This window comes from Aptenodytes patagonicus, chromosome Z, assembly GCF_965638725.1.
Source record: "Aptenodytes patagonicus chromosome Z, bAptPat1.pri.cur, whole genome shotgun sequence".
Taxonomy (NCBI): domain Eukaryota; kingdom Metazoa; phylum Chordata; class Aves; order Sphenisciformes; family Spheniscidae; genus Aptenodytes; species Aptenodytes patagonicus.
This window is the reverse complement of record NC_134982.1, coordinates 36,586,064-36,609,668: the sequence shown is the minus strand read 5'-3', so window position 1 is coordinate 36,609,668 and position 23,605 is coordinate 36,586,064. Positions and strand designations below refer to the sequence as shown.

Here is a 23,605-nt window from a genome sequence, read left to right as displayed (position 1 = left end):
AGTTGGTTTGGGAGCAGAGGAATAGAGCAAAGACTCAGTCATTCATCCTCTCTGACCCACCGCTTCCTTGGCTCTACCTTCGCTCGATATAGCACCAGTACAATGTTGCCAGCTCTTGTGTGCCTCACCATTTCTTCTGAAGATGCAGCTCTTCAGATTCTGTAACTGCTTGAAAACTTTGACATTCAATTTAACAGTAAATTTCTGACTTTTAGGCATAAATAAAAGCTAATAAACAATAATAACAGTTGTCCCAAAGTAGGAGACAAATAGAAAATTCGCCAGTCTTGCTCTTTGGAGGCCTGTTTTGTGATTTTGGTTTTAGGAGTGATAGCTTAGGACCGGAAGAAATGCTAGCCATGGTAACATGGAGCTTGCCCTGGGATCATGCATGTTCTGTACCTTGTGCTGAACTGAGCACCAGGTTGAAGACCAAACTGAACAATAGGAGGGGCTTTAACAGACCTCTCCATTACTCCATGAAATGAAAATTGAAACAGGGAAGAGTTGGAGATGAAAGAAAGAATATATTCAATAAGTGGTTGAAGGACATGCAGGAAACATGAAACGTGGACAAGCATGCTTAACAAACCTTGACTCATTCCACTCAGTTATGCCAGATTATATTGTCTTGGTAACATGCAAAAGGGAAGTCTTAGTTCTAATACCTCTCAGATGATGGAAGTTACTCTTTCCTAAAACGTAAATGTTACCTGCTTTTGTGAGCTCACCACAAATTTCACAGTTAACTGGTTTACTTAAAATTTCAGCTCCTTGAAATGGTTTTCTATCACCTGCTTTTATTTTATTACTTATCCAAACAAAGCTGTAAGTTGTGAATATTCTAGTGTTTTTTTTCTGAAGGCTTCAACATTCATTTGATCCCTTGGGAACGTATGTCACTGCTGGGAGGTGTTCCCCATTTCCTAAAAGAGCATGTTCCTGGTGACCCATATTATTTGTAGGCGGTAACTTCTTGCTGAAGGCTATAGTGTGCAATGTAGAAGTTAAACTGAATAATGGTAAATTAATGACAGTGTTAAACACCTACATAAAAAGTCAAGGCATATCACTGAATCCACAAGCAAATGAATCCTAGGGCAGTGATGATTCAATTAATGTTAGACTACCGCAGACTAAGGAAGCTTTATCCTGGTAAATGGAGTACTCCTGGCCTCCATCGGGAACTGATTTACAAAAGTACGACCCCAGGCACACACTTAAAAGTGGTACAAGAAGATAACTTAATAAATTTTATTTTGTGCTTTTGCCCAGCCCCCCACCGGCAATCACCACCAGCACCAATTGTGGTATTTCTGTTATTAATTCTTCTACTGTTGACATTTAAATAGCTGATATTTCCAACAAGCAAACAAAATCAGCATGGAAATCAATCTTCAGTTTTTTAATAGATCAAACAAACATTAGACATTAAAGGAAAAGATGAGAATTGACTTTCAGTAAATTAGCCAATTTCACTGAAAAATAAGAATCAATTTTATTACTACAAAAATGGCATTATTTTAAACTTCTATTCAATTTTCTTGCCACACTTTTTCTATTATATAGAACAGGAAAAAAGTACAAGCATTGTTAAAGTTGTTTCAGTAACAGTCTCCAACTAACCAACCTCCTAACCTCTTAGAGAAAACACTGTTATCCTGAAATGATGGACTTGAGATCTAGCTATTCCATCAAAGCAATGCTATCAATTTATTGCGGAAGCAATTGCTATCTGGACATAACTATATGTACACGGGCTTATGCAAACCTATTTGGGCTTCTAATGAGCTTTGACATACATTGCATCCATCTGCTGCAGGTGGCATACCAATCTTTTCTTCAGTTTCCATGTGCAGGGATAGAAGCAGACACAAAAATGTGCTTGTCTTGACGCAAGTTTGTGTATGCCATGGTGATAGTGCGGGTGGAAAAAATCTCAGCTAATTGCTGTGAAAATCTTGCACCATTTCTAATCCTTCTCCAATACATTGGAGAGAAAGGTAGTTTAAGAACTCATTTCTCTAGCTTTGTTTTGTATGCATGAAGAGGCCCTTGGCAACATGAAGAGAAGCATCTGGGGGATATTACGGCTGAGTGATCCCACAGCAGCCTGATTTAGCAGCAATTTTGGTGATTTATGTTACAGTTCTTGTTTATCCCATAGGAACATGTCCTCCCCAAGGGTCAGTGCAGCCGGGCTCACTTGGTTGTGAGATGGTTTCGCTGCTGGCACTGAAGGGACTCTCCACTGGATAGACAGAACCCACAGTTGCATCTTTTGCTCTGTTAGTCAGATTATACCTTCATCTTCTTGAAGTTGAACATTTAATTAGAGGCGAAATATGGTCAGATTTCAGTTCCTTTACTGCCGGCTTTGCAAGGCAGGGGCTATTATTTTGTTCAGTGTTTGTATATTAGCAGCATGTGGCCTCAGTCTTTGGGAATCACAGGCAGAACCACATCTAAAATAATAGGTTAGATCCTTCATGATGGCTCAGTGTTGCCTAGCGCAAAGCAGGATGGACCCTGCTGCCCTCTTCTCCTAATGCTATGCCAGTTCTGTAAGTGACTGGTTTAACTTATATTATTGCTAGTGACTCCAGCATAGGGATTCAGGTACCTAGAGTCATTTTAAAGGCCCAGAGTACCTTGTCTGACTTTCTACTGCCACTCTGGAAGTGCAGGGCTCCTGTAAGCTCTGCATCATGTCTGCCAGCCTTGCCTGAATGTTTTGAATACCGTGAGGCATCGTAAGCAACACTAGACACCTATTTCAAGGCACCAGGATTACTCCCTAGGTGATCAAATGAAAGCCTGGGATAAGCAGAGCCTCTCAGTCACTCCCCCCCTTCACTGTCAGTATAGGACATGGATTTACTACAGCAGTTCAAATTAAATGTCCTCCTGTACTGTGGAGACCTTCATAGCTAGTCAAGTGTGCTTTTGCTGAAGTTAAATTTCTCAGAATGGTACAAAGCTCCTTTAAATGTACTGGATAATTTAATGTAAGATCAGCAAAGTCTTTGTGCTAAGTGTTTTGTATATAATACTTCAAGGTCAATGGCTACCTAAAATATTTCCTTAGTTTGGGCAACTGCTCTAAGATGATGGATGCTCTTGACTTGATAGCAAAAATTTTAAAGCACACAGGAATAATTTCAAATGGACTTATTTAACACAGAAATCAGTGATGTGTGGTTCCCCTCCCCCCCCCCATAAGGCATTATGACCCCTTCTCTAGAGTAATTTAAATTAGGAAGTGCTAAATTTACATAACTCCATAAATAACATTATCTTGTCATTTCCTGTGTCTGGCGCTCTGCCTAGAGGTACAGTTAGCAATATTATCGTAAGTGGTATGTTCCTTCAGGACTGTTCTCATTTCCCTACAATACATCAAAACCCCTGACTAGGTGTAACAATTAGAACTGTTGTTCTCTCTTCAGTCATGTGTGTTTCTCAGGTTGTATTTAGAAAGCACTCCTATGGAGAAAAGATTAGATAACGTTATAATTATTGCAGTGCTTTCCTTTCACAGCACTGAAGTCTCTCCCTGGTACTTGGATTGAAGTAAAAGTCTGAAACTGTTATTGCTCAGACCACCCCTGTATGTCATAAATGATATAGCAGTTACTGATGCACATTGATGCTTTTTGTTTTCACATTTTCTAAAACAATTGAAACAACAGGAGTAAGCTATGTTTACTTAAAGTAAATGACTTAGTTCCAGGGCTTTGATTGTCTTTAAGCAGAAGCCAGATAAAAAGCCGTATTTTTGTTCTTGCTCAGCTAGTAGTGATGCCACAGAGACTGCTGCCCAAATCTCTTCTTAGCCCCAAGTTTGGTCACTGGCCAACCACAGGCATCCTGCCTGTCCTGAGGGGGAATGGCATCCTGCCGCTGAATCAGTTACCCTGGGAGGACACCCTGCATTAACTGAGCCTACTTTCCTGGACCTTTTGTTTGAGGAAGAAGATGGAGTACAAAACTTCCCAAGAGCTTTTGTCAGTGTAACAGCTTTGTTCCTGGTTCACTGCAGATTTGCTGCCTGGTAGATGGGCCCAGAGATATGGAAGCATGTCACCCTGGGGATATACAGGCACCAACACCATGCATGAAACTTTACTGTCATGAGAGCACAATCAAAGCCTCTGCTGGGAACTTCACAGGGTGAAGTTTTGGGAGCCTGTACCATAAGTGGGTGCACAATCCTGACCCCTACCAGACAGCTGCTAACCACTTTGTGCTGGGACAGTCTGCCATTTGTAAAGTCATGATTAATGTTTCTGAGGCCATCCTGCCACACCTCTACCCGAGGAGAGCGTACACAGATGTCAACAAGATCCTTTACACTTTGTTCTCTGGCAGCCCCTGAACTTAGTGGGCCCTTGATGGGACCTACATTACTGTGTGGTGGTCTAGGGCAGCCATGATTACAGAGACTGTGAGGGCTAACACTCAGCTGTCCTGCAGACCTTGGCAGACCCACCGTGCCAAGGTGGAGCAGAGGGCAAATCCCCTGCTGCTTTGGTTGACTGCAGGGATAATGGAGGAGGCCATTGCAGCAGGAGCATCCCATCCACATTACAACGAATTTGTTCCATACCGTGCCCCTGTATGCCCAGATAAAGGAATGGTCCAGATTTTGTGCAGTAGGGACTGTGTAGAATATTGTGGGCTACTACTTTGAATTCCTCCTGATGTAAAATTTGCCTGCTTCCCTATCTTGTGTGGCATTATGATATGACTTCCACAGGATCAGCACTGTTAGAAGAGATACAAGGCAGCAAACAAGAATGGAGCTCCAGGCATGGGTCTCTAACTGGGCAGCAGGCTTGGTGGTGGGCTTGCACCCCAAGATCTGTTCATGGTGTCCATAGCGGATTCAAGTCTGCCATGCCACCCTTGAGGTCTGGTTGTTGTCCCAGCTCTTAAAGAAGACAGTCTTTACGTCCTTTGGAGCAATACTGGTCTGTCTCTGTTGTCGGGCAACAGTCATGAAATTAGCAAAATTGTCATAATGCCATTGACTTATTCTGCTGCTAGAAAACTTTTTGGCTCTCTTAAAACATGTTCTGATGAGCAGTGTTGTTTGCTTAGGCCCTATCAAGCACCATCCAGGATGTTCTGGGAGGCTGAAGGGGTGGGGTTGGCATCACTGTTAGACTGAGTGGCAGTCAGAAATATGGGACAACAGAAATGACAGAGGCTCAGCATTGGAGGGAAGGCAACAGCAGGTGTGACAGGTAAAATGGTGACACGATATCAAGGCAGGCAAAAAGATGGATAAATAAGAAAGTGGAGCCACTGATGGCTGACAGTTCCTGGCAAATGTGAAGGACACCGTTTGTCTCTTAATGCTTCAGGATTTAGCCTGATCTCTAAATGGCTTAAGGGCAGCCTGCTGGTGCTTGCATGCTTGGTACCAGTTGGAAGACTTCACAGTGGCAAGGCCACTCAGTGGCTAGGGTTTGCAAGTCCTCCTTTGGGGTTGGCATACTTTAAGTACAAACACAGAGCAGGGCTTCATTCTAAAATAGTCTGGTTAATACACACCACAACTGCTCTCTGGTCTGAACTAAATGTGTAGTCACTGCAGACAACCCAACATTACCTCTCAGAACCACACTACCACTCTAAGCCAGACCCCTAAATGACACACACTTAGTTCTGTTTTGAAACATGGCCAAGATGTTAACTGGGTTATTCAAAGCTTTAGTTTTGTCAGAACACGATTTTAAAAAGATATAGTCATAGAATCATAGAGTCATAGAATCATTAAGGTTGGAAAAGACCTCTAAGATCATCGAGTCCAACCGTCAACCCAACACCACCATGCCCACTAAACAATGTCCCTCAGCACCTCATCTACATGTCTTATAAATACTTCCAGGGATGGGGACTCAACCACTTCCCTGGGCAGCCTGTTCCAACGTTTAAGCACTCTTTCAGTAAAGAAATTTTTCCTCATGTCCAATCTAAACCTCCCCTGGCGCAACCTGAGGCCATTTCCTCTCGTCCTATCGGTAGTTACTTGGGAGAAGAGACCGACACCCACCTCGCTACAACCTCCTTTCAGGTAGTTGTAGAGAGCGATGAGGTCTCCCCTCAGCCTCCTTTTCTGCAGGCTAAACAACCCCAGTTCCCTCAGCCGCTTCTCATAAGACTTGTGCTCCAGACCCTTCACCAGCTTTGTTGCCCTTCTCTGGACACGCTCCAGTACCTCAACGTCCTTCTTGTAGTGAGGGGCCCAAAACTGAACACAGATTTCAAGGTGCGGCCTCACCAGTGTCGAGTACAGGGGCACGTAGTCTGCTCTACTACCAAATGGGTGAAACTGTATCTTTCAATGGCTTGGATTTTAGTGTGGGCAGATAATTATTTTAAAGAAAGGAATGTATCAATGATTGTGTCAATGGTTTAAAACACAGTTTGTGAGTATGAGGTGCACATTTCCTGTATACACATCTTTCAGTTGTCCAGCTGATTTAATTCTTCTGTTAGAAAAATCAGACTAGGACTTTGGTTCCTCTCCAAGTAATCCAGAATTTTAGACTTTGTCTTCATGTAATTATTCTTTCATGCCACTAAGTAGTGGTTTTCCTGTGAAACATTAGTTATATGCTTTATACTAGAATCAGTGCCCCTTGTTGATAAGTCGATGGGAGATGTCTGTCACTCTGTGGAATGCTAATTACCCTGTCCTCTTTCCTTGAGCCTAGATACCTGGGGAGTCTAGCAAGTGTGGCTAATGAACAACACATGCAGTGGCTGTGGGACTTCAGTAGGAGGAAGCCCTTTTGGATAGGCAAGTACATCAGCTGCCTGTCCCCTCTGAGGATTACAGTTCCTGTGCACCTTGGAAAGCAGAAACTGCTTGCAGCAGTTCCAGCCCCGTTTTCAAATGTGGCATTGTCCTCAACTTTCTGCTGCTTTTATTATTTCAGAGCAAGGCTTTAAACTGAAAGCCGTAATTTACCTCGCTAATTTTATGTCTTTATCAAAAAGAAGAGTTCATTGTGTTGCCTACTGCTGGGTTATTTTTGCCTTGAAACCTTCCCCGTTTTAATACTAGCTGGGAAAATAAGTTCTGGTGGAGCTCCTACTCTTTTGTTTATCTCACCTTTCTTTTGACTGTTACTTCATTTATCTTTAATTTACTTTTTTTTTAACTTTACTTTAAATAATTATTTATGTTACTGCTAATTTAATGGTATCATCTTGTATCAGAAATCTTGTGAATTAATTAGATGCTCAGCTAAAGAAGATTTCATCACGTCATTTTAGGTTTAACTGTCTATTTCTTATTATGCACCTTTCATTTCATGAGAAATGGAAAGAACTCAGACAGACCTTCTCTGTACCTCCTGATCCCTTTCTGTGAACGACTGCCTTAGCTCATGGACTAGTGCTATTGCTTTCTTCTAACCTGTCTTGTTTCTGCTACACTGTCCACATTTTAAGTTCTTTTTTTCCAATTGTGAACTGCAATTTTCAGCTCTTGGTAATTTTCTGAGATGGATTTACTAGCTATACTAAATTAACTTTAAAAACTACAGTTAGTTTGGGATCATGTTTAATGGTATCATGATATTGTTAACCTGAGAGAAATAAACTCCTCTGATAAGAATAAAGAGTACAAGACCATTGTGTCAATTTTCTGATCGTGGTCTCTTCCAGTGAAGAAGACAGGTCATGTCTAAAATGTGCCACCCTCTTAGTAACTCAGAGGCTAAGTGAAAAGACATGTTTTAGTTTGTATTAATTAACACAATCTAATTTTACAACTGTTAATTTCAACATATAAACAAGGTCTGCAAAGATCTGCAGGGTAATTATTTTCAGAGGGAATCTGAAGGCATCTGAGGCTGCCCAGATTCGAATACAACATTCTGCTTGGCATCTAAGTATCAAAAGAGAAACCTAGGAGGTGATAGACATGCAATAGATGGAAAGAGAGAAAACATTTTAGATAGGCAATAATGAGGAAAAGTATATTTTCTCTTATTCAGATGGCACTAATTGCCTTATGAAATATTAAATTGTATTTTACTTGTATTCTTCCAGATGGGCTTTTTCTCTCAGCACAATGTTGTATGCATTTTTTAACAAAGGGACAGAACAACATGCTTCTGTTGGCATCAGGCTCCAGACATGACAAACATCACTGATTTGGTCTTACCGATTTCACACAGGCTTGAATGACCAAGTCAATCCTGGACATTGGGAGTGGAATGGAGGAGAACCTGTAACCTACATAAACTGGAGAAGAGGCTCCTACCACTTTCCAAAGAGAGGAAGAAATTGTGTATTGGTGCAGAAGCGAGGAAAATGGCAAGCAACTGACTGCAGGAAGGTCAAACGGAACAGCTATATATGTTCAAGAAAGCTGTAAAGAATGGAGGATCCCAGTGAAAGCATGTGGACATTCATGTTGTTTCAGTTTTATTTATCTGCAGACATGTGAGGGTATGCAGTTAGAAAACTGTCCTAATTATCAGCAAGGTTTATTTTATATGCTGCCAGAGGTGCAGATGCAGATGCATTGGACTCTAACCAAGGAATAGGGGTCAGTTGCAAAGATTAAGTCCAGGTTAAGGTTGTGAACTCTCCCCAAAGACTTTTTACAGTATTACACAGACTAAATGCAGACTTTTAATGTACTTTTACACCAAAGAGCTAGGCCTGAAGGCTTTAATCACATTTCTGTGTAAAAATACCTATTTAAAAAAAAAAAAAAAGTAGCACATCAGTTGATTTGCTTCACTCTTAAGGAGGGGTTGTGAATTGGTGGTTGCTTTAATTCGTTTGCAATAAAAACTGCAGTTTCACCCTGCAGTCACAAAAAGACGATGACTGTTGCGGGTGGAAATGAGGGCAGACTCTGCTGGCTAAAAACAGGTCCTCTTGGGTGATGAGGGGAGGGACATTATGTGAGGAGACTGGGGCTTCTTTGGTGGATGCCCTAGTACAGTGTCTTACGAAAATACCAACAACAGGATTTAGTGGCAGAGTACCAACAGGAGCAAAGCCTTGTATTTCTTTTTCTACCTCCCAAGGCCAGCTTCAGATCCTAGTAGATCTGCTCACACAGAGCTGCATATTGTTTCACATTCCTAACCAAAATTGTTCAGTGTTTTTTGGAGTTGCAGGACGGTGCTGTAATTTTTAGTGTAATTAAATAATGGGACCTCTGTAAATCAAATGCTGTATCAAAGGATGATTTACACAAAAAAATTAATACTGAAGCTTAATCCTAGAATATTATCTTGGGATATTCAGTGATACATGAACATCAATAGGATTTATATGTGTGTATAAACCAATGTAATCGTGAGACATATTTTGTACTAAAGCAGCTATGGCTTTTGAAAAGTATTAATCTAAGTCCTTATTAGGGATTTGAGGTTTTTTAAAATAATAATGAAAAATCCAGATTTAGTTCTGAGAAAGGCTTAAAAATCAGCATTTAATAGGAAAAAACAGCTGCCCATAACTTAGTTTTAACTTATTTTAAATATATGCAGTTGCAGTGTTACCATTTCATAACATGATAGTAAATTTATATTTGACCTGGCAAAAATCTTGCTTTAGGACCTTCTTACTGCCAGCCTTAAAATTAAAAAAAGAAACAAGTCATAAGCTTCCTAAAAAAAAATTAAAGCTCCTCTCAAACCCTCCCTCTGCCCATGATGAGTGTGTGACAGTTGGTGTGGCACTGAGTAGGGTGAATTTGCCCTGTACCTTTCGAACTGTCATCCCTCCCATCTGCCTGCCTGCTGCCAGCGGTCGATTCTCCCCTTGTCCCCTGTCAGCTTGTCTGTTCGGCCAGCCTCTGGATCAATTGCATCTGTACACTATTTGCACCAGAGGTGCAAAACCTCCTTCTGGGGTTCCTCACAGCAATTTCTCAGTCCTGTGAGGGACCGATGCAGCAGAATCACCTCTCCCCTCTGGGCTGAGGGATGCTGTTCCAGGGATTATTGCTCCTTGCCTCCTTGCCTTTGGCATGCGCGGGTTATTTATCCTTCCTCCTTGCCTGGGACACATTAAATGAATATGCATGTGAGTAGCTGGACAGTCTTTATATAAAGGAGAGAACCTTTCTGAAAGGACTGTTGCAGATAAGCATGAGTGCATTGCAGAATTGGAGGAAAAATACTGTGGACAGAACCTCATCACCCTTACTGTTGGTATCAACAGATACAGACAAAAATATCTCCAGGATTTTTTTTTTGTCATGGTAATCTTTTTGCCAAGCTTCTAGACACTTTTGCTAGACACTAACACTTTTTCTTAAGGACTTTTCTAGATCAACATAGGTAGGCTAGTTGTTTCAAGAATTCCCCAAACCAAGCACCTCTGAGTACCCATTTAGACCTGTTTTTATTTCCGATAGTTTTCACTGCAAAAAAAATTAGGATCTAAAAAAGCACTCTTGGGATCTTTTGCTGTTGTGTTCTGGAGTTCCAGGGAAAATTAACTAAGAGAGCTTGGTTAGACATGAAACTTTTATTTCTTTAGGGCCTTCTTTTTATAAAAACTACTGAGTTTATTGGTGCTATCTTGATAAAACCTGTTGAGATTATTTAAATACCTCTCCTAATTACTTAATAAATGAATGGCATCAACAGAGAGGGAATTTTGACCAAGGTGCTTGTTACTTGATCAGTAACTAATAAAAGACTCATGCCTAGTCTGAGACAACAGTGATCTCAGAGGTTTGTTTTTGTGAGAAGAGGGAAGAATTTCCCTTTTCTGTATTTCATTTGAACTACTTTAAAGTGATTGAAGAGTATGAAGATTTCAGTACACAACAGACTGTTAGTTGTGCAAACTGTATTTGTTTACTGGTTTCATTAGATCTAATACAATACACTAATGAAGCTAAAATTCTTATATTGCAGTGCAAGGATATTTCTGCCCTGAAAGGCTGCTGAATTGTTTTTCAATACAGTAGGCTGTTCCAAATATTTATTCATAAATTTTAATTTGTCTGTCCTTAAAAATGAAGTATTTTTTCACAGATTTTTACAGCTTTTATTAGAATACTGGAGTTCAAAGAATACGACATACTCAAACAAGGGAAAGCACAAATAAATCACTTTTTCTGTTGCCATAGGAAGTTGTTGTCTTTAAGAGGTTTAGTAAAGAAAGGGCCTAAAATCCTGAGAAGACATTCTGAATTTTTCCAGTCTTCAATACTTTTGAATTAGACTCTGAGTAAACTCAGGGGAAAATCAGTATTCAGAGGGTCAGCATTAGCAGGGGAATTTCAAGAGGCTGAAAGTAAGAACAAGGAGCATGTAAATTCTGGTGTTCACCTATGGATGCCACACTTTCTGGATAAACAGAGGATTTATTTCACCAGAACTATCCATATGCCTTTTAAGAGCAACAGAACCAAGACACAGCAGCTCAGTCAAAATAACCCAGCAGTTATCCTAGTTTTCTATAAAGGGATGGGCAATGTGAGCTCTTTGTGTGTCTGTCGCTTTTAACCACCTTCTCTCTCTGTCAAGTATCTTTTAAATCTGTTGACTAATTTCAAACAAATTTGACAAAGAAGTAGTTGACTCAAAGACAATGGTTATGAAAAACGATTGTGGTTATTGGTTATGAAAAAAATTGATAGGCAGCTGGCCACAGGAGCACTTCTTCCAAACTAAAATATTCTAAAACATTTGTGTTGTTATTAACTTCACGGAGAACAAGTTTTTAATCTGAAAAAAATCAGGAAAGTTTTCCAGTTCTCTTTTGTACACACTGAAACTTACTGAAGTCTTTATTCACTCATTCTAAAATTGTAATAATAGCTTTGAGGGAATTATATATATAATTCAGTGAATACTGTGATTCTACATTATTTACATCACAAGACTGGTGCTATTGTAATTCTTGTATCCAGAACACTATATATATTGTTATGTTTAACTTTGTAATGTGTGTTAATACAAAACTGAAACATATTTTGGTGAATACGTATTTCTTCAGTTTCATAATCTCACAAAAGCTTTTTTCCTAGTCATAAAAAACAGTGTTGGGCATAGTAGAAATGTACTTATAGTTAAGCATAATATACCTACTGTTTACTCTATGCATTTTCTGAATTCTGTTTCTTCTTCTCCATGAGTACATTCCTGAATTAATTCTATAACAACATTTGTATTGTGAGCAAACCATTTTTAAAAGAGAAAATGCTGTTAATTTTGAGAAGTAAATTTAAGAAAAGTTACAGATCTGCAAACAGATATACAAGAGGAAGAATGAATTCAAGAAAGACTGTCAGCCCATAAAAAAAATTTTAATATGATTCTTGACTTAAAGGAGAATGTGAAAAAAAGTCATTGTCCCTCAGTAACCTCGGTCATCTTCATGGAAGAGATGCAAATGACAGTTCTCCTCTCTTATTACCCTTTAAGAAGCTATGCTGCTTGTAATATGGAGAACTCTGCTACTCTAATTCCATTGCTTAACTACTGTCCTCTACATCAGTACACAAGCAGTATAAGGTTAGAAGACAAGAACACAATAGGGTTTGTTTATTTATTTTTATAGTGTTGAGATAATGTATTTTTTTCGGTCAGAAGTAGTCGTAATGAATAGGAATCTGGTATCTGAAGTACTGGATATAAGCACAGTAAGCAAAAGAATATAATTTTATTCATACAGATGAAATTTTCAGATAAGTCTAAATATATTTTTACTTTAATAAAAGAAACCTTATCTGCATCTTCTTCCTTGGATTACGCTACAAAAATTTTCTTGGTGTCAAACTCCTCAGTGAATCACCACTGCTCTCTCAAATTATTCACGGCAATCTAAGAAAGATGTGTCTTCCTGAAGACTGAAATGCCTCTTTGCCCAGACTCTTTCTCCCCTGGCTCACTGTCCCACAGCTTAACAAGCTGAAGCAATCAAGTACATAACCAACATAACTCCCCAGGCTGGGTTTGGAATTGGGTACGCTCTCAATTAGGCAGTACATGTGTGCCAGTACCATTCAGGAGATGCTTCAGGAGGTGGACACCTGTCCAAAATCTACCAGCCTGAGAATTGTAATAGAAAGAAAGCCATCCAGTACATCATGGGTACATACCTGCCGTCATGAGAACATGGGCCAATACACATGAAAGGACACTTATCCTAGCCCCGCTGGTCACACATGCGAACATTTTCAAGAGTGAGCATCTACATTTTGGCAGCAGTTTGAAACTTAAGACTCCAGTTCTGTTGCTACAGCACAAAGAAAAGAATCAGAGAAATGTGAACAGGAAGGTATAAAATGAGTGAAGAAAGAAACAATGCAACAAAGGACATGAAACTGAATAGCAAAAGGGGGAATTCATGATGTACAGTATCTACTGTTGAAGGTACAAAACTATACATTTATTGTCCGTTCTTTCATATCATACCTTGTAAAAAGCCTTTTGGTTTCATAACTACTACTTTCCCATGAGGCCTGTATGTGATCTGTTTCCCCAAAACTCAGTAAAACAAAGACCACAGATGGCTTGCTTTGATAAGTACAATAATTGGAGAATAAACTGCATAGTGCTAATTCATTAGTTCTGAGGTCTTCATATGGGTTCTGTAAAAGATATATCTGGCTACGAGTTTGTCTACATAGGATGTGTTTCGAAAAGGATAGGATATTGAATTGGGTTATAATACATAAAATCCATTTTTAATGATTTAATCATCAATCATGCTATGATGAGGCTATTTAGCTCAACAGAAGGCAAGTAATTCAAGCACTGCCTAAGAATTATTTTTAGGCATCAACTGGCAGTGTAACTAATTACTCAGTTTATGTCCATAATGACTGTATAAACTACGGCTCTGAAACAAATGAATAATACCACTTTGCATTTGCATAGCACTTGTCATCTATAGACCTGACAGTTTTAAAAGGATGGGCAAACATTCACAGTGACTATTTCTAGTGAAAACAGAATGTCCCAAATACATTGCTGCTATGAAGGCAAATCAAAGCCTGCTTGAAAGACACCACTGCATTTAGCCACAAGATTTAACAACCAAAATACGGTGAAAACATGTGCAACGCTTATATGAAAGGGTAATCAGGCAGGAAAACAAGTTTTTATAAAAGATACAGCATTGCTTTTTGTAGAAATCTGAGATTAGCTGTATTTGGAAGATAATGATAATGTGCCCAGTCCAATCTCTGTTGTCAATTATTAGTCTATGCAGTTGATGTCACCACAAAGAGACTTAGAAATACTATTTCTAACTTCAGAATGATTCTCCAAATTTGCTATCTGAGCTGGGATGCCTTCCCGTAATGCAGGCAGGCTCCTGGCTGAGCTGAGAGGCTGAGGATAGATCTACTACCTGTGCACCGCTATCCAGGCAGCTGACTCCAAAACAGATTTCGACCATGTGTAAATATAGAATCATAGAATCATAGAATCATTGAGGTTGGAAAAGACCTCTAAGATCATCGAGTCCAACCGTCGACCCAACACCACCATGCCCACTAAACCATGTCCCTAAGCGCCTCATCTACTCGTCTTTTAAATACCTCCAGGGATGGGGACTCCACCACTTCCCTGGGCAGCCTGTCCCAATGTTTCACCACTCTTTCAGTAAAGAAATTTTTCCTTACATCCAATCTAAACCTCCCCTGGCGCAACTTGAGGCCATTTCCTCTCGTCCTATCGGTAGTTACTTGGGAGAAGAGACTGACACCCACCTCGCTACAACCTCCTTTCAGGTAGTTGTAGAGAGCGATGAGGTCTCCCCTCAGCCTCCTTTTCTCCAGGCTAAACAACCCCAGTTCCCTCAGCCGCTCCTCGTAAGACTTGTTCTCCAGACCCCTCACCAGCCTCGTTGCCCTTCTCTGGACACGCTCCAGCACCTCGACGTCCTTCTTGTAGTGAGGGGCCCAAAACTGAACACAGTATTCGAGGTGCGGCCTCACCAGGGCCGAGTACAGGGACACAATCACTTCCCTACTCCTGCTGGCCACACGATTTCTGATACAGGCCAGGATGCCATTGGCCTTCTTGGCCGCCTGGGCACACTGCCGGCTCATGGTCAGCCGGCTGTCGACCAACACCCCCAGGTCCTTTTCCGACAGGCAGCTTTCCAGCCACTCTTCCCCAAGCCTGTAGCGCTGCATGGGGTTGTTGTGGCCGAAGTGCAGGACTCGGCACTTGGCCTTGTTGAAGCTCATACAGTTGGCCTGGGCCCATCGATCCAGCCTGTCCAGGTCCCTCTGCAGAGCCTTCCTACCCTCGAGCAGATCAACACTCCCGCCCAACTTGGTGTTGTCTGCAAACTTACTGAGGGAGCACTCAATCCCCTTATCCAGATCATTGATAAAGATATTAAACAAGACCGGCCCCAGTACTGAGCCCTGGGGAACACCACTCGTGACCGGCCGCCAACTGGATTTCACTCCATTCACCACAACTCTCTGGGCCCGGCCGTCCAGCCAGTTTTTGACCCAGCGCAGAGTCCACCTGTCTAAGCCGTGAGCCGCCAGCTTCTCTAGGAGAATGCTGTGGGAGACGGTGTCAAAGGCCTTACTGAAGTCCAGGTAGACCACATCCACAGCCTTTCCCTCATCCACTAGGCGGGTCACCTGGTCACAGAAGGAGATCAGGCTGGTCAAGCAGGACCTGCCTCTCATGAACCTGTGCTGGCTGGGCCTGATCCCCTGGTTGTCCCACTCATGCCTTGTGAGCGCCCTCAAGATGAACCGCTCCATAATCTTCCCCGGCACCGAGGTCAGGCTGACAGGCCTGTAGTTCCCAGGATCCTCCTTCCAGCCCTTCTTGTAGATGGGCGTCTCGCTGGCAAGCCTCCAGTCGTCCGGGACCTCCCCTGTTAACCAGGACTGCTGATAAATGATGGAGAGCGGCTTGGTGAGCTCCTCCGCCAGCTCCCTCAGCACTCTCGGGTGGATCCCATCCGGCCCCATAGACTTGTGAGCGTCCAGGTGGCGTAGCAGGTCATTGACTGCTTCATCTTGGATTAAGGGGGTTTCATCCTGCTCGCCGTCCCTGTCTTCCAGCTCGGGGGGCTGAATACCCTGAGGATAACTGGTCTGCCTGTTAAAGACTGAGGCAAAGAAGGCATTGAGTACCTCAGCCTTTTCCTCATCCTCAGTGACAATGTTCCCCCCTGCATCCAATAAAGGATGGAGATTCTCCTTGGCTCTCTTCTTGTCATTAATTTATTTGTAAAAGCTTTTTTTGTTGTCTTTAACGACAGTGGCCAGATTGCGTTCTAGCTGGGCAAAATTTTGCCCTTCTCATTTCTTCTCTGCACGACCTAACGAGATCCCTGTACTCTTCTTGAGTCGCCTGCCCCTTCTTACACAAGCGGTAAACTCTTCTTTTTTTCCTGAGTCCCAGCAAGAGCTCCCCGTTCAGCCAGGCCAGTCGTCTTCCCCGCCCGTTCTTCTTACGGCGTACGGGGACAGCCTGCTCCTGCGCCTTTAAGACTTCCTTCTTGAAGATCGTCCAGCCTTCCTGGACCCCTTTGCCCTTCAGGACCATCTCCCAAGGGACTCTCTCAACCAGCGTCCTGAACAGGCCAAAGTCTGCCCTCCGGAAGTCCATGGTTGCGGTTTTGCTGGCCCCCCTCCTTACTTCACCAAGAATGGAGAATTCTATCATTTCATGGTCGCTAAGCCCAAGACGGCCTCCAACCACCACATCTCCCACCAGTCCTTCTCTGTTAGTAAACAGCAGGTTGAGCGAGGCACCTCCCCTGGTAGGCTCACTTACCAGCTGTGTCAGGAAGTTGTCTTCCACACACTCCAGGAACCTCCTAGACTGCTTCCTCTCTGCCGTGTTGTATTTCCAGCAGACGTCCGGGAAGTTGAAGTCCCCCACGAGAACAAGGGCTAGCGATTGAGAGACTTCTGCCAGCTGCTTGTAGAACGCTTCATCCACCCCTTCATCCTGGTTGGGTGGTCTATAACAGACTCCCAGCAGGATATCTGCCTTGTTGGCCTTCCCCCTCATCCTTACCCATAGACACTCAACTGTACCATCATCACAATTGTTGAGCTCTAGACAATCAAAACACTCCCTAACATACAGGGCCACCTCACCGCCCCTCCTTCCTCGCCTGTCCCTTCTGAAGAGTCTATAGCCATCCATTGCAGCACTCCAGTCATGAGAGTCGCACCACCATGTTTCTGTGATGGCAACTAAGTCATATCTCTCCTGCTGCACAATGGCTTCCAGCTCCTCCTGTTTGCCGCCCATGCTGCGTGCATTGGTGTAGATGCACTTGAGCTGGGCTATCGATTTCGCCCCCGGCATTGGCACGCCACCCCTAGGCTCATCTCTAGTGAGCCTGGTTTTATCCCCTTCCCCCTTCGAACCTAGTTTAAAGCCCTCTCAATGAGCCCTGCCAATTCATGAGCCATGATTCTTTTCCCCCTGTGAGACAGCTGAACTCCGTCTGTCACCAGCAGGCCCGGTGCCGTGTAAACCTCCCCATGATCAAAAAACCCAAAATTCCTCCAATGGCACCAGCCCCTGAGCCACGTGTTGATCAGGTGTGTTTTCCTGTTCCTTTCAGTATCCTTCCCTGCCACTGCAGGGATTGAGGAAAACACTACCTGTGCTCCCGATCCTTGAACCAGTCACCCCAGTGCCCTGAAGTCCCTTTTGATCGCTTCAGGACTTCTCTCTGGAACCTCATCACTGCCAGCCTGTATAACCAGCAGCGGGTAGTAATCAGAAGGCCGTACCAAACCAGGGAGCTTCCTAGTGATGTCTCTGTCCCGGGCCCCAGGGAGGCAGCAGACTTCCCTGTGGGATGGGTCCGGTCGGCATATTGGGCCCTCTGTTCCCCTCAGAAGGGAATCGCCTATGACAATTACCCTCCTTTTTTTCTTAGCAGAACAAAGTGTGCCCAGATGTACCACGTCCCATTTCTTACCAACTTTGTCTCTTCGAAAGCAGCCACAGCTTACTATCATAGGCATGAAGGAACAGTATTAGACTGGCCTGACAGAACCAGAGCTGGCATGCTGCTTTTGGCTCTCATCAGATCTTAGGTAAAACCCTCCAAGAAAACCCAGGAACTAGAGCTAGCTTGACCTAGAGGAGAAGAGAGTTCTGTTTTCTGCCTTTGGGTCACAGAGTGACTTGTGGAGTGACTTGCTGACACTGCTTTGCTTCAGCCTTCTTTCCTACCCTTCTGTAAATAATATTTTGTGCTTTTACATCTGAAGCCCTCTAAGGCAGGCCTTTTTTCTTGCTGTATGTTATGGGACAGAACGGTATGTACCATGACTGGATCCTGATCTTGAGCAGTTTTTTTTCAGTGCCATTGCACTGCAAATATACCACTAACAGCTTAACATCTACACATATATGCCAATACTGAGGTTATTATACATTCCTTGTTAAATATTTGCACTGCGCCAATAACCCATACCAGTTTAGTTCAAATAGAAGTGTCTGTGCAACCCAATCATTCCCGTACTACCATTTACTTAATTTTTATCTGCGCATTGACAGAGACATCCTTAAATCATTTGCACCATATTTGCTGCTTGCAATGTGATTTATTCTTCGTGAAGAGCTGCAGAAAGAACCCTCTGTAAACAGCAGTAATAAAATTATTTTGCTCATATTCTTGCTACAAAGAGAACCCTCCAGCAGAAACTAAGATGCTATCTGGGCACCAAACCATGCTTCAGCCACATCAGATAAGAAGGGCAGAATACACCTTCACACACACACAGATGTTTCTTTCTTTCAGGGCAGATTGGGGTAAAATTTAACTGAGACTCAAAGCCTTTCCTCTTTTACCTTGAAGGTGGTGGGATTTTTTAAGCAGGCTTTGAAGGGAGGTAAATTGGGTCTTTCAGGCACTTAGTTTTCAATTCTGTAAACATACACGTGAGTAATTTAATGCAATTTTGCTTATATGGATACAGTTAAATACAGACATTACGGGATCAAGACCACAGCTGGAACTTTTAAATAGAAAGAGCTGGTGTACCATTGGTCTAGACTTAGAGCAAAGGCACTTCCTGGCAAAGGTAGTGAAAAATAACTGAAACAGATAAAAGCAAACAGAAAGAACACTTCTGTTGTGTTGCTATAATCCAGAAGGAATCATCTTTAAATTGTTTAAGTTAGCATTATATTTTTAAATTCTGAAGCAAAGAGCTGCAAAAATATACATTGCTTCAAACAGTCAAATCTTGTGTTTGAAAAACATTGCCTAATGTGTCAGACTCTTTTGTGTCAATATAATACAATATAATACATAGGTCTGAGTATCAGCCCAGTCTTGTAACTCTCTGAGCAACTAAAATAAAGAGGAAAAAAAAAAGGAAAACTCAAAATGTAATGTCCTTATCTTTGCTGAACAATTTTGAATGACTAGTACCAACATGCACCCGATACAAGGAATTGTAGTTCCAAAGGTCAGCTGCTTCAGTTCAACTTGCTGGCCAATAAAGATAGGATGTGAGGATTCAAATTGCACTTCTAGGCTACTTAATTAACTATCTACCATCAGATTAATCCTCTTGACTCATTGTTGCTCCAGCCTAACGCTGCACATGCTTGTGTAAATACGATGCAAGGACTTTTTGCAGGCACACCTCAGAGCCGATCTTGTTGCAGATGCCGGTATTTTCTATGATTTCACTCCTGATGATTGTGGGAGAATCTGCCCTCCCGGGGCACCCTTGACACTTCAGAAAGGCACCAAACCAGTGGCAGAATTAAATTGCTCTCGGCTGAAATTACAGAGCAATAAAGCTTGTGCTTGAGGGCTGTGCTTCCCTTAATGAGATCATCCCACTGAGGTCAAGGCACAAATACACTCTAATGTTGGTGTGTGAACCCCATTCTTGCTGGAGCTCCATGCACTTCTGTCTCAGGATGGACCTCAAGATTAGAATAAATTTTAACTCGAGCGAATTATGCAGTAAGGAAAAGCTCTAGATCTCCACTAACTTTGTGCTAAAGCTGTAAGTCAGTGCCCCACAAGGATGTTGCTAGTCAAATAGTTTACTTCGATTATCAGGCAATAAACTAATTCCCTGGGAATGAAAGTCAAGTAACTCCATACATCTAGTACAGACCACCTGAGTTTTCAAGACTAATGAACAGATTAGCTACAAACTTAAGAGTCTATTGATAGACTCTTCCTGGTAGAAACACGAGTGTGTAGAGATTAGAGTACCTAATGGTAAATTATCAAATGGCAAATACCTTTTAGTACTTTCAGCATCAATGTTTGTGACATTTATTGAAAATATCTTTTCCTTCTCCCAAAACTTTCCTCTGTATGATGTTCTATCAGATTTTTTTTCTTACATGTTGCATAGCATGATGATTTTGCAAAAGATGCCTCCAGTTTAGGAGTCTTCAGGTATTTCTGTTGAGGCATTGATGTCTAGAATCATAAAATATGTCAGTTCTAACATGTTTTGCTTAAATCCTCTTTTTGTTTACCAACTTTATAGGATGCTCTAGTGGCTTTGGTGCCTGAACAGGATGTAGCAGTGTTAGTTAATCTTTGAGAATCTGGGGCGCAGAGTTTCTTCACCCTGGGACTTTTTATTCTGGGCTAGTGATATGCCTGCACTCCAGCAGCTGCAAACCTGCTGTGAAGGAGGTGAAGCGAGGGCTAGTGCTCTCTGCCAGATTCCTCTGGGTGTGTGAGCATCAGTCTGCCAGTTTCCAGTGGTGCTGCTGCAGGCCTTGGGTCATATCCCAAATCAAAAATTAGACTCAACTTTCAAAAACGTGGGCTGATTTGATGTCTCCAGATCCAGCTTCATGTTTTAGCAAACTTTAATTAGCTTGCCTTTTCCTGTTGTGATGAAATAACACTCCCTGTTTTGACAGTCTCTGGCTTTGTGGAATGGAAAGTCAAAATAAACAAGGAAGACCACACTGAACATGCTAATACACAACCTCAAATGTTTCCTTAATTCCTAGGCCTTAAGCTAGACAGCTTATCCAAACATTTCCTCCTGTTGACTCCTTCTGTCCCCCACGACATCCTGGGTTAATAGATTTTAGATAGGAACTTCTAATACACATAATCCAGATTGAAAGCAGAGTTTCATTAGCACAAACTCCCCTATCATAATTGTAATCTACAGTAAATGAATGCAATTAGCCACACCAGGGTCTCCCCTGAGCCCTCCCCTCCTCTGCACACAGACAGCAGCCATAAGCTGACACCAGGCTCTTGTATAAAGCTAGCACACTACGTTCACTGCAATAGCAGCAGGTCTACAGCGTTGCACTTTACAGGATCATGTCACTGCTGCTTCTTCAGCTGTTAGTGCTCTCATGTTTTGGAGCCACAGAGCCACAGGGAGATTCACCGCAACGGAAAAGCAGAAGGCCATTTCAGCACCTTTTCTATCTGGACAAAAATCTGCCTGACAGTCAGAGTTTCCATGCACTGGTGGGGGAAAACCCAGTAGGTGTTGAGGAAACCCTGGGAGAACCAAGCTTTTTTGTAGCAATTCCACAGATGGCATCTGAAAGTGAGAAGCAAGAGGAGAAAAAAATGTCCAGATTCATCCTTCCCAATGCAGAACTCCATGCAGACCAAGATCTGAGAACCTGGGCAGCACCCAGAGAGATCTCTCCTGTGGAAAACTTCTCTCCATCCCACTCTTCCAGCAAGAGGGAGGCTGAACCTCCCTATAGAAAAGATGCCAAGAAATTTTGGGACCACTTCATGTTAAAGAAAAATTCAGCATCTGAAGAGGTTGTCCTGCCAATCAAGACCAATGAAATGCACCAAGAAAACTGCAGAACCCTGCCTTTTTCCCAGGTAAGAACAGGTGTCCAAGACCAATAAACATGTCCTTTCCGCTGCCTCATGTAATCAGCACCTAAAGACACATGGGTTAGTTCATTTACTAAGTCACAGGGCCACTTCAGAACGCTCACACACGGTAAGCTGCTGAAAAACACCGCTGAAAAAGGCTGAAAAAGCTTTAGTCTGATGAGGCAAACTGCTAAATTGCAGCACTGGAAAGCCACACATTCAATTTTCAGAGAGTTATTTATTCTTTTTATGCAAAGATGTTCTGACCTAGCCTGAGCAGGCAGGGCAGTGGTGAGTAATTATCTATTCAATGAATATACATCTAAACAGTTTGTATACATGAATTACCTAGATATATATATGTATATACATATACACATATGCGTATATACCAAAAGAGTCCCGGGGCAAGTATTTACAGGAGAAGCTTGTTGTTTTCTTACAGCTAAGCAAGGATTCCTTTCTGCTATATTAATTGGAAGACTGATGCATATATCTAATTCTGTGCTAAGAGTGCTGGAGAACTGGTAAATTGTCCCATGCACAGATGAAGCCATTCTGTCATATTGTAACATCAAGACAAGCAAATAGTATAGATAAAAGTGCTATATTCCTCATAAGGCAACATCTATTCTCAGTGTTTCTATAATCAGTCCATCAAGGACCACGTTTTTTCACATCCCTCACTAAATTTATTTCACTGGCAGACATATGTAACTATAAATGTGGTCTAGAAACTTGTACCATTTTACTTTTTGTGCCGTGTAATATGGCAAGCTTTCTCCAGGATGGCTGCAGTTATGCCAATATAAAAGTGCTAACTTCAGTCTAGCTTTTTATGGCTTGGGAGTTGACATAGGCTCTCCTGATACAAGAAACTGTTGTTCTTGCAAACCAAGAGATTACAGAACTTCCGTTGCACTTATAAGATTTTCATTAAAAAAAAAACTGCTAAAGAACATTATGCCTCTTCTACATGGAGACAAAGCTTCAGGATTACAATTGATTCCAGCTTGTGGTTTATATACAAGAACGTTGCGCCAAAATGATGTTTTAAGTCCTGCTAAGTGGGTAAGACTGCTTAACCATGTCAGAAATGTAGAACTCAAAGAGCAACTAAAAGGTAAATATGAAAAAACCACCTATTGGATTTTCCCCTCTCAGCTCATAAAGGCTCTGATTGAAGCAGATTTTGCCTTTGTTGTTCAATCTAAGAATTGCCCATAGGAGCGCTAAAGTTTGCTTTTAAAAGCTCTTATGTTTTACCACTTGCTTGACATAAAAAATAAACATATTTAAAGTAAATGTTCTGAGAAGAAAAAATAAAGTATCTGGGGGCTTTTTTTTCCTTCATGCCTTCTAGCAAAGTCCATGGTCCATTCATGTACCAGGAACTTCAAACTGCTTTCTGTTTCAGGGTGTTACTCATGAGAGCTGTGAGAAGGTGACGGTACAGAATAATCTGTGTTTTGGAAAATGTAGTTCCTTTCATGTTCCTGGTCCAGAAGATCGTCTTTATACCTTTTGTTCCCATTGCTTGCCCAGCAAGTTCTCCATGAAGCGCCTGGATCTCAACTGCACCAGTTCTGTCCCAGTGGTCAAAGAAGTCATGATTGTAGAAGAGTGTAAATGTGAGACTCAGAAGATTAAAGACCCTGCGATTGTGTCTCTATGGTCAGACTTGCATGCAAATGTACATGAGCACAATTAACCTGTGCAAAGTACTTCTTAATTCCTTGATCATAAGAATTTGCCAATGAAAAAACCAAAGAACTAAAGCTTTCATCACACTGGC

General features: G+C 42.0%; 2 protein-coding genes across 2 annotated transcripts in view; both read left to right on the top strand.

Annotated features, from left to right (window-relative positions):
• FREM1 (FRAS1 related extracellular matrix 1) overlaps window positions 1-8,723 on the top strand; it is a 60,689-nt gene extending 51,966 nt beyond the window's left edge. Inside the window, exons 35-36 of the mRNA XM_076362126.1 lie at window positions 6,726-6,811; window positions 8,199-8,723. Coding sequence (XP_076218241.1) covers window positions 6,726-6,811; window positions 8,199-8,398 — 286 coding nt within the window. The 3' untranslated portion in view covers window positions 8,399-8,723. The remainder of the gene's footprint in view (window positions 1-6,725; window positions 6,812-8,198) is intronic.
• Window positions 8,724-21,285: 12,562 nt separating this feature from the next.
• CER1 (cerberus 1, DAN family BMP antagonist) lies at window positions 21,286-23,521 on the top strand. The gene is made up of 2 exons (XM_076363122.1): window positions 21,286-21,813; window positions 23,228-23,521. The coding sequence occupies exons 1-2, from the start codon at window positions 21,286-21,288 to the stop codon at window positions 23,519-23,521; spliced, it is 822 nt and encodes a 273-aa protein (XP_076219237.1).
• Window positions 23,522-23,605: the final 84 nt, after the last annotated feature.

Bases quoted from the DNA above. Each gene is read 5' to 3' on its own strand.
- CER1 (XM_076363122.1), top strand. From the start codon at position 21,286: ATGTCACTGCTGCTTCTTCAGCTGTTAGTGCTCTCATGTTTTGGAGCC. The intron at 21,814-23,227 runs GTAAGAACAGGT...TTTCTGTTTCAG, and splicing joins GAACCCTGCCTTTTTCCCAG to GGTGTTACTCATGAGAGCTG.